General features: G+C 40.8%; 1 protein-coding gene across 9 annotated transcripts in view; it reads right to left on the reverse strand.

Moving 5' to 3' along the window:
* CC2D2B (coiled-coil and C2 domain containing 2B) overlaps nt 1–13,383 on the reverse strand; it is a 120,274-nt gene that overhangs the window by 103,750 nt on the left and 3,141 nt on the right. For 6 of the 9 annotated variants that reach the window (XR_007910852.2, XM_051823120.2, NM_001349481.1 and 3 more), the window contains exons 2-3: nt 2,052–2,159; nt 1,627–1,671 (exon numbers count right to left, since the gene is read on the reverse strand). The exons of 1 other annotated variant lie outside the window; for it this stretch is intronic. Coding sequence is in view for 7 of the 8 variants with exons in the window: in XM_051823120.2 (XP_051679080.1) it covers nt 1,627–1,671 (45 nt within the window). In the remaining variant the exon portion in view is untranslated. Of the gene's footprint in view, nt 1–1,626; nt 1,672–2,051; nt 2,160–10,482; nt 10,720–13,383 lie in introns of all 9 variants that reach the window. 2 more of the 9 variants (XM_051823117.2, XM_051823118.2) reach the window with 2 other exon arrangements.

Consider the following 13,383-nt stretch of genomic DNA (forward strand, 5'->3'; position numbering starts at 1 on the left):
TTCTGAAATAATACACACTATCCAAAACTAATGAGAAGTTGAAATAGAAGAGCAAGCAAGCGTGTGCGCGTACGCGCACACACACACACACACACACACATCAGCTTTCCAATCACAGTAAAAACACAGATTCATGTCAAAAATGAAATGATTTGGATACTATGATTTGGATATGGTTTGTCACCTAAAGGTTTGTGTGCTGCAAGCCTGGGCCCTAAAGTAATGATGTTGAAATGTGATTGCACCTTTAAGAAATGGGACCAAATGAGAGGTAACTGCTCCATAAACATGCTCGGAAGGGATTAACGCTGGTCTTGGAGAATGGGTTGGGTCTGGAAAGATTAGTTTCCTTGAGAGTGGATATATATATATATATATATATATATATATATGTAAGCTTAACATTCACTACCTCCAGTCTCTTGCTTCCTCTCATGCCATATAACTTGTCTCTTTTGTACACACTCCTATACTCATGTCACGTGATGCTATCTGCCAGAAGCCCCTCTCAGAAGCCAATGCCAGCACCAGGCTGTTGAACCACCAAAACTATTAGGTAAATAAGCCTCTTTTGTTTAAAGAAAAGTACCCAGTTTAACTTACACTATTATAGCAACACAAACTGGATTAAGACATAGAGTAACAACATGATTATAACACAACACATAATCATGAGAGCCCAGACTTTTTTTTTTTGACAGGCAGAGTGGACAGTGGGAGAGAGAGACAGACAGACAGAAAGGTCTTCCTTTACCGTTGGTTCACCCTCCAATGGCCGCTGCGGCCGGCGCACTGCGGCTGGCACACCACGCTGATCCGAAGCCAGGAGCCAGGTGTTTCTCCTGGTCTCCCATGGGGTGCAGGGCCCAAGCACTTGGGCCATCCTCCACTGCACTCCCAGGCCACAGCAGGGAGCTGGACAGGAAGAGGAGTGACCAGGACAGAATTTCGTGCCCTGACTGGGACTAGAACCCGGTGTGTCGGTGCTGCAGGTGGAGGATTAGCCTATTGAGCCACGGTGCCAGCCAAGCCCAGACTTTTTTAAAGAACTTCTGAATCCACCACTGATTCCTGTACTATATGTCACATTTATTGAATCAGGTCATCACAGACCAGCATGCACCCTTAAAACTTTCTTAAACTTCAGTATCCACCTAAGAGAATTAAAAACATGTACTTTTTTTTTTTTTTTTTTGGACAGGCAGAGTGGACAGTGAGAGAGAGAGACAGAGAAAGATCTTCCTTTGCCGTTGGTTCAACCTCCAATGGCCGCCACGCTGCAGCCAGCGCACCATGCTGATCGGATGACAGGAGCCAGGTACTTATCCTGGTCTCCCATGGGGTGCAGGGCCCAAGCACTTGGGCCATCCTCCACTGCACTCCCGGGCCACAGCAGAGAGCTGGCCTGGAAGAGGACCAACCGGGACAGAATCTGACGCCCCGACCGGGACTAGAACCCCGTGTGCCGGCACCGCAAGGCGGAGGATTAGCCTAGTGAGCCGCGGTGCCGGCCAAAAACATGTACTTTTATTCTTTATCAAGGTATAACAACAATTGAAGAAATGATGGACCATCAGCCCTGTCAAGTGATTAATAAAGGTCTCTATTTCTCAATATCACACTCACTATTTCCAGGATTCTGGACATTTTTTCACAACTTCCCATCTCCATCTAGAAGGCAGGGATGAAATATGAAGCTTAATTAGAATTACTCTGAGAGATACAGAGATATTAGTCCTATATATGTTTCACTGACAAATGAAAGTTTTTGAGCAAATCTGGGAATGACTTGATAGTTGGCTAAGACAGCATACAAATAAACAAATATTTAAGAGAATATATAAATAAATGTGTAACACATTTCTAATGTTCGTCATTACATGATGACAGACCAAAAAAGAATACGATTCTTTCCAAAGCTCCCATATTTAATATATGAATGTATGATTTGTATACAGAATTAAATATCTCATATTTATCATGCTTATCCTATATTTATAATTGAGAATTTTAGAAAGATAAAAGTCCCTATAAATTCATTAATACCTTACCTTTTTTTAAATGTCTTCTCTTCTGTTTGAGATCTTTTTCATGATGGTTCTTTTTCACCCACTTTCTAAATACACAGGAAATATTCTTAAGAATGATATATCATGTTACTGAAAGAAAACCATTGTGATGCTTCAGATAAAATTCTACTACTTCAAATTTTTAATTCAATTAGAAACAAAGAAATATACTATCAACTTTTATATTTAATATTAAGTAGTTGATCACCTTAGTATCTAATAGAAATTCTGGTTAATGCATAAAGATACGCAAAAGAAGTAAAACTGTAACTACTAGAAAAGGAAAGATAAAATTAACATTGTTGATGATATGTCTTTGTACATGGAAAGCTCAAGAGACTCGATCAAAAAATTTAGAAATAATTAGAAAGTTTTTAAGAATACATGAGAATATATGTAAAAGTCATTATCTTTCCTATATGCTAATAAGCTAGGAAAAGATCACTTTCACAGAAACAATACAAAAACAGTTTTCAAAATACTTAGTAACTGGGGTTGGCACTGTGGCATAGTGGGTAAAGCCACCTCTTGCAACACCGGCATCCCACATGGGTCCCGGTTTGAGTCCCAGCTGCTCCAATTCCGATCCAGTCTCTGCTGTGGCCTAGGAAAGCAGTAGAAGATGGCCCAAGTCCTTGGGCCCCTGCACCCACATAGGAGACCCATGTCGCTCCCCCTCTTCGTGGAGGAGCAACACAAGACCCTGCGCTGTTCTTTTGTCTGCTCGGCCCTCCCCGGGTTTGCTGCTGGTTCTTCCCGGGTTGGCTACTATCCCTTCCACCTCCGTGGAAGGGCGGTTCCCCCTGGCCGCTTTCCCCACTTCCGCAGGGGAGCGGCACACCGCCGGCCGGCTCTTCTCGGGGGCTGCACAGGTGTTCCTTCAGCTAGATGTTCCTCTTAGATGTTCCCTGGTGCATGCCGTCTCTCTCCTCCTTTATAGTCCTCCTCCGCCAATCCTAACTCGGCTGCCCACACGCCGAGTACGCTGCTCTCCAATCAGGAGCAAGTCCTACAGTTTATTGGTTGAACTGGAGGCAGCTGTGCGGAAGCTGTTTACTTCTCTCCCAGCGCCATATTGTGGGAGAGCAGATGCATAGAATAAGTCTTAATTCCAGTAACTCAGTCCAGTCCGGGCTGCTCCCCACAACCCAGAAGAAGCTCCTGGTTCCTGGCTCCTAGTTCTGGTTTGGTCCAGCTCTGGCCATTGCAGCCACTTGGGGAGTGAACCAGCGGATGGAAGATTATCTCTCTCTCTCTCTGCTTCTGCCTCTCTGCTACTCTGCATTTCAAATAAATAAATGAATCTCTTTTTTTTTGCATTTTTTAACTTTTATTTAATGAATATAAATTTCCAAAGTACGGCTTATGGATTACAATGGCTTCTCCCCCATAACGTCCCTCCCACCCGCAACCCTCCCCTTTCCCATTCCCTCTCCCCTTCCATTCACATCAAGATTCATTTTCGATTCTCTTTATATACAGAAGATCAGTTTATCATACATTAAGTAAAGATTTCAACAGTTTGCTCCCACACAGACATAAAGTGAAAAATAATAGATGATTTTTTAAATGATGATGAAATCAGATCAGACCTATTGTCATGTTTAATCCCAGTGAGAGTCAAGTTGGGAATTGCTAATCTCTTCTTCTTTTTTTTTAACAGAAGATCAGCTTAGTATACATTAAGTAAAGATTTCAACCGTTTGCACCCCCATAGAAACATGAAGTGAAATATACTGTTTGAGTACTCGTTATAGCATTAAGCCTCAATGTACAGCACATCAAGGACAGAGATCCTACATGAGGAGTAAGTGCACAGTGACTCCTGTTGTTGACTTTACCAATTGAGACTCCTGTCTATGGCATCAGTAATCTCCCTATGCACCAGTCATGAGTTTCCAAAGCTATGGAAGCCCCTTGAGTTCTCCGACTCTTATCTTGTTTAGACAAGGTCATAGTCAAAGTGGAGGTTCTCTCCTCCCTTCAGAGAAAGGTACCTCCTTCTTTGAAGACCCGTTCTTTCCACTGGGATCTCACTCACAGAGATCTTTCATTTAGGTGTTTGTTTGTTTCTTTGTTTGTTTTCCCAGAGTGTCTTGGCTTTCCATGCCTGAAATACTCTCATGGGCTTTTCAGCCAGATCCGAATGCCTTTAGGGCTGATTCTGAGGCCAGAGTGCTGTTTAGGACATCCGCCATTCTATGAGTCTGCTGAGTATCTCGCTTCCCATGTTGGATCACTCTCCCCTTTATTTATTCTATCGGTTAGTATTAGCAGGTACTAGACTTGTTTATGTGCTCCCTTTGACTCTTAGTCCTTTAATTATGATCAATTGTGAACTGAAACTGATCACTTGGACTAGTGAGATGGCATTGGTACATGCCACCTTGATGGGATTGAATTGGAATCCCCTGGTATGTTTCTAACTCTACCATTTGGGGCAAGTCAGCTTGAGCATGTCCCAAATTGTACATCTCTTCCCTCTCTTATTCCCACTCTTATGTTTAACAGGGATCACATTTCAGTTAAATTTCAACACTTAAGAATAACTGTGTATAAATTACAGAATTAAACCAGTCATATTAAGTAGAACAGACAAAAAAAAACTACTAAGAGGGATAATGTATTAAGTTGTTCATTAACAGTCAGGGCTATGCTAATCAAGTCACCGTTTCTCATAGTGTTGATTTCACTTCAACAGGTTTCCTTTCTGGTGTTCAGTCAGTTGTCACCGATCAGGGCGAACATACGGTATTTGTCCCTTTGGGAATGGCTTATTTCACTCAGCATGATGTGTTCCAGATTCCTCCATTTTGTTGCAAATGACTGGATTGCGTTGTTTCTTACTGCAGTATAGTATTCTAAAGAGTACATATCCCATAATTTCTTTATCCAGTCTACTGTTGATGGGCATTTAGGTTGGTTCCAGGTCTTAGCTATTGTGAATTGAGCTGCAATAAACATTAGGGTGCAGACCGCTTTTTTGTTTGCCAATTTCATTTCCTTTAGGTAAATTCAAAGGAGTGGGATGGCTGGGTCGAACGGTAGGGTTATCTTCAGGTTTCTGAGGAATCTCCAGACTGACTTGCATAGTGGCTTGACCAGTTGCATTCCCACCAACAGTGGGTTAGTGTCCCTTTCCCCCACATCCTCACCAGCATCTGTTGTTGGTAGATTTCTGTATGTGAGCCATTCTAACCGGGGTGAGGTGAAACCTCATTGTGGTTTTGATTTGCATTTCCCTGATTGCTAGTGATCTTGAACATTTTTTCATGTGCCTGTTGGCCATTTGGATTTCCTCTTTTGAAAAATGTCTATTGAGGTCCTTGGCCCATCTCTTAAGTGGGTTGTTGGTTTTGTTTTTGTGGAGTTTATTGATCTCTTTGTAGATTCTGGTTATTAACCTTTTATCTGTTGCATAGTTTGCAAATACTTTTTCCCATTCTGTCGGTTGCCTCTTCACTCTCCTGACTGTTTCTTTTGCAGTACAGAAACTTCTCAATTTGATGCAATCCCAATAGTTGATTTTGGCTTTGACTGCCTGTGCCTCCCGGGTCTTTTCCAGAAACTCTTTGCCTGTGCCAATATCTTGAAGGGTTTCTCCAATGTTCTCTAATAACTTGATGGTGTCAGGTCGTAGATTTAGGTCTTTAACCCATGTTGAGTGGATTTTTGTGTAAGGTGTAAGGTAGGGGTCTTGCTTCATGCTTCTGCACGTGGAAATCCAGTTTTCCCAGCACCATTTATTGAATAGACTGTCCTTGCTCCAGGAATTGGTTTTAGATTCTTGATCAAATATAAGTTGGCTGTAGATGTTTGGATTGATTTCTGGTGTTTCAATTCTGTTCCATTGGTCTATCATCTGTTTCTGTACCAGTACCATGCTGTTTTGATTACAACTGCCCTGTAGTATGTCCTGAAATCTGGTATTGTGATGTCTCCGGCTTTGTTTTTGTTGTACAAGATTGCTTTAGCTATTCGAGGTCTCTTGTGCCTCCATATAAATTTCAGCACCATTTTTTCCAGATCTGAGAAGAAGGTCTTCAGTATCTTGATTGGTATTGCATTGAATCTATAAATTGCTTTTGGGAGAATGGACATTTTGATGATATTGATTCTTCCAATCCATGAGCATGGAAGAATTTTCCAGTTCTTGGTATCCTCTTCTATTTCTTTCTTTAAGGTTTTGTAATTTTCATCATAGAGATCTTTAACGTCCTTGGTTAAGTTTATTCCAAGGTATTTGATTGTTTTTGTAGCTATTGTGAATGGGATTGATCTTAGCAGTTCTTCCTCAGCCATGGAATTGTCTGTGTATACAAAGGCTGTTGATTTTTGTGCATTGATTTTATACCCTGCTACTTTGCCAAACTCTTCTATGAGTTCCAATAGTCTCTTAGTAGAGTTCTTTGGGTCCCCTAAATAAAGAATCATGTCATCTGCAAAGAGGGATAGTTTGAGTTCTTCCTTCCCAATTTGTATCCTAATTTCTTGCCTAATAGCTCTGGCTAGAACTTCCAGAACTATATTGAATAGCAGTGGTGAGAGTGGACATCCCTATCTGGTACCAGATCTCAGTGGAAATGCTTCCAACTTTTCCCCATTCAATAGGATGTTGGCTGTGGGTTTTTCATAGATTGCTTTGATTGTATTGAGGAATGTTCCTTCCAAACCCAGTTTGCTTAGAGTTTTCATCATGAACGGGTGTTGTATTTTATCAAATGCTTTCTCGGCGTCTATTGAGATAATCATATGGTTTTTCTTCTGCAGTCTGTTAATGTGGTGTATCACATTGATTGTCTTGCGCACATTAAACCATCCCTGCATACCAGGGATAAATCCCACTTGGTCTGGGTGGATGATCTTTCTGATGTGTTGTTGCATTCTATTGGCGAGAATTTTATTGAGGATTTTTGCATCTATGTTCATCAGGGATATTGGTCTGTAATTCTCTTTCAGTGCTGCATCTTTTTCCGGCTTAGGAATTCAGGTGATGCTGGCTTCATAGAAAGAATTTGGGAGGACTCCCTCTTCCTTGATTGTTCTGAATAGTTTGAGAAGAATTGGAGTCAGTTCTTCTTTAAATGTCTGGTAGAATTCAGCAGTGAATCCATCTGGTCCTGGGCTTTTCTTTGTTGGGAGGGCCTTTATTACTGTTTCAATTTCTGTCTCAGTTATGGGTCTGTTTAGGTTTTCTATGTCTTCCTGGTTCAATTTAGGTAGGTTGCATGTGTCCAGGAATCTATCCATTTCTGATTTGTTTCCCTGTTTGCTGGCATACAAGTCCTTGTAGTAATTTCTGATGATTCTTTTTATTTCTGTGGTGTCTGTTGTTATGTTTCCTTTTTCATCTCTGATTTTATTGATTTGGGTCTTTTCTCTTCTTTTTTTAGTTAGTTGGGCCAATGGGGTGTCAATTTTGTTTATTTTTTCAAAAAACCAGCTCCTCGTTTGGCTGATTTTTTGTAATGTTTTTTTGGATTCAATCCTGTTAATTTCTTCTCTGATTTTAATTATTTCTCTTCTCCTACTAGATTTGGGTCTGGTTTGCTGTAGGTTTTCTAGATCCTTGAGGTGAATTGAAAGCTCATCTATTTGGTGCCTTTCCAATTTCTTGATGTAGGCACCTATTGATATAAACTTTCCTCTTAACACTGCTTTTGTTGTATCCCATACGTTTTGGTATGTTGTGCTGTTATCCTCATTTACTTCCAGAAAGTTTTTGATTTCTTGTTTAATTTCTTCTATGACCCATTGTTCATTCAGGAGCATGTTGTTCAATCTCCATGTGTTTGCATATGCTCTAGGGATGCCTGTGTTGCTAATTTCCAACTTCATTCCTTTATGGTCTGAGAAGCTGCATGGTATGATTCTAATTCTTATGAATTTGCTGAGACTTGCTTTATGGCCTAGTATGTGGTCAATCCTAGAGAAGGTTCCATGTACTGCTGAGAAGAATGTAAAATCTTTAGCTGTAGGATTGAAAGTTCCGTATATATCTGTTAGATCCATTTGGGCTATAGTGTCGTTTAAATCTACTGTATCCTTGTTGATCTTCTGTCCTATTGATCTGTCTATTTCTGAGAGTGGAGTATTGAAGTCCCCCAGTACTATTGTATTGGGGTCTAAGTCTCCCTTTAAGTCTGTTAACAAATCTTTTAGGTAAACCGGTGCCCTGTAGTTAGGTGCATATACATTTATAATTGTTATATCTTCTTGTTGTATTGATCCCTTAATCATTATATAGTGTCCCTCTTTGTCTCTCTTAACAGTTTTTGTGGTAAAGTTTATGTTGTCCGATATTAAGATGGCTACGCCTGCTCTTTTTTCATTTCTGTTGGCATGGTATATCTTTTTCCAGCCTTTCACTTTCAGTCTGTATGGATCTTTGTTGGAAAGATGTGTTTCTTGTAAGCAGCAAATAGATGGGTTTTGTTCCTTAACCCAATCAGCCAATCGGTGTCTTTTAACTGGACAGTTCAGGCCATTAATGTTCAATGTGACTAATGATAAGTGGTAACTTTGCCCTGCCATTTGCCAAAGAGAAGTTCTAATATATGCTTTGAATTCCCTGTGATCTTTTGCTGTGAGGTTTCCTTCCTTTACCTTCTTTCATATTGATGACCGTGTTTCTTTGTTTCTGTGTGTAACACATCTTTAAGCATCTTTTGCAGGGCTGGACGAGTGGCAACAAATTCTTTCAATTTCTGTTTGCTATGGAAAGTCTTTATTTCACCTTCATTCACAAATGATAGCTTAGCAGGATATAATATTCTGGGCTGGCAGTTTTTCTCTCTTAGTACCTGGGCTATATCTCGCCATTCCCTCCTAGCTTGTAGGGTTTCTGATGAGAAGTCAGCTGTGAGTCTGATTGGAGATCCTCTGAGAGTAATCTGACGTTTCTCTCTTGCACATTTTAGGATCTTTATGTTTCACTGTGGAGAGTTTAATTACAACGTGTCGTGGTGAGGATCTCTTTTGGTCGTGTTTATTAGGGGTTCTGTGAGCTTCCTGTACTAGGATTTCTCTGTCCTTCTCCAAACCTGGGAAATTTTCTGCTAATATCTCACTAAAAAGGCCTTCTAATCCTTTCTCCCTCTCCATGCCTTCAGGAACTCCTAGAATCCGAATGTTGGGTTTTTTAATAGTATCCTGTAGATTCCTGACAATATGTTTTAGATTTCTAATTTCCTCTTCTTTTCTTTGGTCTGACTGTATCCTTTCCTGTTCTCTGTCTTCTAAGTCCGATATTCTCTCTTCTGCTCCACCCATTCTGTTTGTAAGGCTCTCTATTGTGTTTTTCATTTGATCTATTGAATTCTTCACTTCATTATGATTTCTCATCACTATCACAGTTTCCTGTTGTACTAGTTGTTTTGTTTCATTTTGATTCCTCCTTAATATTTCATTTTCACGAGAGAGATTTTCTACCTTTTCCATTAAGGATTTCTGTAGTTCAAGAATTTGTTTTTGAGAACTTCTTAATGTTCTTATCAATTTTTTGAGATCTGCTTCTTGCATTTCTTCTATCTCATCATCTTCATAATCTTGAATTGGGGTGTCTTTTTCATGTGGGGGTGTCATGGTGACTTCCTTGTTTCTATTATCTTGGTTTTTGCGTTTGTTATTTGGCATATTGGAGATATTTGGTTTCTTCACTGTGGTGCTTTTTCTTGTTATACTATGACTCTAGATTAAGTGGACTGTCTGTTTTTGATGGAGCCTTAGAGGCTTGAGATGGGTGTGGCCTGAGAGCTCTATTTGGTGTGCCAAAGGTGACACTCCCAGGTTAGGCGTGATAGATTTCTCTTTCTTTCTTTTTTTGATTCAAAAGGGAAGTAATTCCACACAGCTGAACGAAGTTGGAGGTAGTTAGCAGGCAAATGATATACCCACAGGAGCCAGAGATCGGAAGCTCTTTCCCAAGGACCACACAGGGAATCTGTTCTGCCCTCAGAGTGGGCTCAAATTCTCCTTCAGTCTCCCACTGAGTTGCCAAAGTTACGGAATTGTAGCGTCTCTGGAGAGTACTCACGTGAATTCCGTGAGTTCTCTCCCCCACCGTCTCTTTTTTCACAGTCTCAGTTCAGTAGCACCACAAATTTACTAGGTCCTAATCTCCTGTTAATTTGCCCCGCCCAGAGTCAGGTTTTTCTGCTAGGCTCAGGGCCGGTGCAGACCTGAGGTCACTCTGCTTATGACGTATGTCCAAGATGGCACCTGCTCTTTGTCTTGCTCGCCCTTGAGAGGTGAGCGGAGAGAGAGAAACCCGTGTCCGTACCAGTCACCTTTTTTTTCTCTCTCTCTCTCTCTTCCAGTTAGCCTGGTGAACTTTCCCCCCCGGGGGTCGTTCCCTCTAGTCTCCTCTCTCCGCTTGCCTGCCGGTGTCTCGGGCTATTGAGGTTCGGCTCACCTTGCGTTCCAGCACTGGTGTGTTGAGTCTGCCGCTGGTGTCCTGAACTGTGGGCTCCCACGCTCTCCACGTAGGTCCACTGTGAATCATGCGTTCCAGAAGAGTTTCTTCTGCTGTTTCCTCCCCTACTCTTCCTTGAACCTGCAGTTTCTCCACTGTTATTAAACTGTCTCTCCCCGGACTATCAGTGTGCTCCCTTCCTATTCCGCCATCTTGCCTCCTCCCAAATAAATGAATCTTTAAAAAGAAAGAAAGATGAGTATGTTTAAAAACTACTTAGTACTTCCTTCAATTAAAATATGTGGGAAACTCCCCTCTCCTCAAAATTATAAAACTTTACAGTGAGAGGAAAAAGAACCAGATTAAACATAGTCAACAGAAGTAGGGAGATTAAGATGCTATTATAATAGCCCTAATGAGAGATACATTAAAAATGCATATGGGAGGGGCTGGTGCTGTGGCTCAGCAGGTTAAAGCTCTGGCCTGAAGCACCAGCATCCTATATGGACGCTGGTTCTAGTCCTGGCTGCTCCTCTTCCGATCCAGCTCTCTGGTATGGCCTGTGATAGCAGTGGAAGATGGCCCAAGTCCTTGGGCCCCTGTACCCACGTGGGAGACCCAGAAGAAGCTACTGGCTCCTGGCTTCGGATCAGCGCAGCTCCGGCTGATGCGGCCATCTGGGGAGTGAACCAGCGGATGGAAGACCTCTCTCTCTCTCTCTCTCTGTCTCTACCTCTCTCTGTAAGTCTTTCAAATAAATAAAATAAATGTTTAAAAAATGCACATGAAAATGGAGAGAAGAGAAAGATTCATTTGAAAACTAGAATTCACAGGATTGCAAAGAAATTAGGTATGTAACACAAAGTAAATGGGGAGTCAAGACTTCCCGTGTCTGGGCTTGCTTAATTAAGAGGTAGCATTATTTTGAGTATTGATCAAATAGGAAGTAGTTGGATTATAAATTAATGAGCTCAATTTGTAAATGTTGCTGATGGATGTTTCTGGAACATTCAGTGAGAAGTCTGTAAGGTTGTTAAGAAATACTGAAAAGATTTAAAACAGATGAGAATTAGGCTCAACTTAGCAAAAGCCTTGGTTTAATCAGTAATAGTAGTATTTATGAGACTTGGTTTAATTAGTAAAAGTAGCATTTATGAGACTGACTTAATTACTCAAAGGTTATCAACATATTTACGATTCTTCCTACTAACATGCCAAGATTAGATACAATAGAAATAAGATAAGAGAGAATTTTGAATTTACTTTCCATTCTGCAAGAACTTCTAAAATCAATTTCAAATCAAAACCTGGCTTTTTAATGGCTACCTCCACAATTTTTTTTTTTTTTTTTGCTAAATGAGGGAAAACATTAGCAGTGACAGATAGTAAAATTATAATAAATTTCCAATTATCAAATGAAAAGTTGTTTTGGAAAAAACTATTCATCATTTTTTGGCAGACTGGAGATGTTCCTAACCTGCTCCTTTATCATTCCACTTAAGACATGAGTGACTATAGAAAAGATACTAGATAAACATTCAGATGTAGATGAAAATTTCATTTGCTTTATTGAAATCCCTTGCAGAAGTAAGGAAAAATTACAACCTTGTCTGTTATTTTCTTACTGAAATTCAAGTTTCTGTATTAGAAAATTTGTACCTATAGTTAAATACAATCTTTTCTTTGAGGATATTGCTAATTTACAATTCTTGCAGTAAAAGCTTTCTTCTAAAGAGTAAAGAAATGAAGAATTAGCTAGTTTAAACCAGAATCCCTGGGGATCCATAGTCTAAGCCTCTAAGAGTTAAAGCTAGCAGTTCCTTTAGCTTTTCTGACACACAGCAAACAGAATTCAATTTTATTTGTTGCCTCTTGCTTGCCATTTAGAAATCTCTCAGTCCTGCCAATTATCCAGCAGTGTTCTATTACCATGGTGATTCCTGTAATGAAATTCCTAAACCCCAGCTTATGTTGAGTATGAGTTTACACCCAAATAGGAATGTATCACTTGGACCTTTAAAAGGCTCATAAAATGTGGTTGTAAAGATCTGTTCCTAGAGAAGCATGGGATATGAAATTATGCCCTAAAAGTCCAATTTTACTTCTGCAAGCATGTCATCCCATTAATGATATCTCCAGAGAAACAGATATGATAAAATATAAAAATTTTTATTTTACTACTATAGTGGTGTTAACACATTCAGTTTTGCTGTAGAATCTTAGTTTGTATTTGCAATTAATGGAATTGAAGTAAAAAGATGAAACCAAAAGACTTAATTTTCAATGACTTTAAAGATTATCATTTTGGGGCTGGTGCTGTGGCTTAGAGAGTAAAACCACTGCTTGCAGTGCCAGCATCCCATATGGGTGCTGGTTCGAGTCCCAGCTGCTCCACTTTTGATCCATCTCTCTGCTATGGCCTGAGAAAGCAGTGAAAGATGGCCCAAGTACTTGGGTCCCTGCACTTGCATGGAAAGACCTGGAGGAAGCTCCTGGATCCTGGCTTCAGATTGGCATGGCTCCAGCCATTGCAGCCAACTGGGGAGTGAACCAGCAGATGGATGACCTCTCTCCCTCTCTCTGTGTGTAACTTATTTATTTATTTACTTACTTATTTATGTATTTATTTATCTTTGACAGGCAGAGTTAGAGAGTGAGAGAGAGACAGAGAGAAAGGTCTTCCTTCCGTTGGTTCACCCCCCAAATGGCCGCTACGGTCCACAGGCTGTGGCCAGCATGCTGCACCGATCCAAAGCCAGAAGCCTGGTACTTCCTCCTGGTCTCCCATGTGGGTGCAGGGCCCAAGCACTTGGGCCATCCTCCACTGCCTCCCCGGGCCACAGCAGAGAGCTGGACTGGAAGAAGAGCAACCAGGACAGAACCAGCGCCCCAACCAGGACT

This window comes from Oryctolagus cuniculus, chromosome 15 (assembly GCF_964237555.1).
Source record: "Oryctolagus cuniculus chromosome 15, mOryCun1.1, whole genome shotgun sequence".
Classification (NCBI taxonomy): Eukaryota; Metazoa; Chordata; class Mammalia; order Lagomorpha; family Leporidae; genus Oryctolagus; species Oryctolagus cuniculus.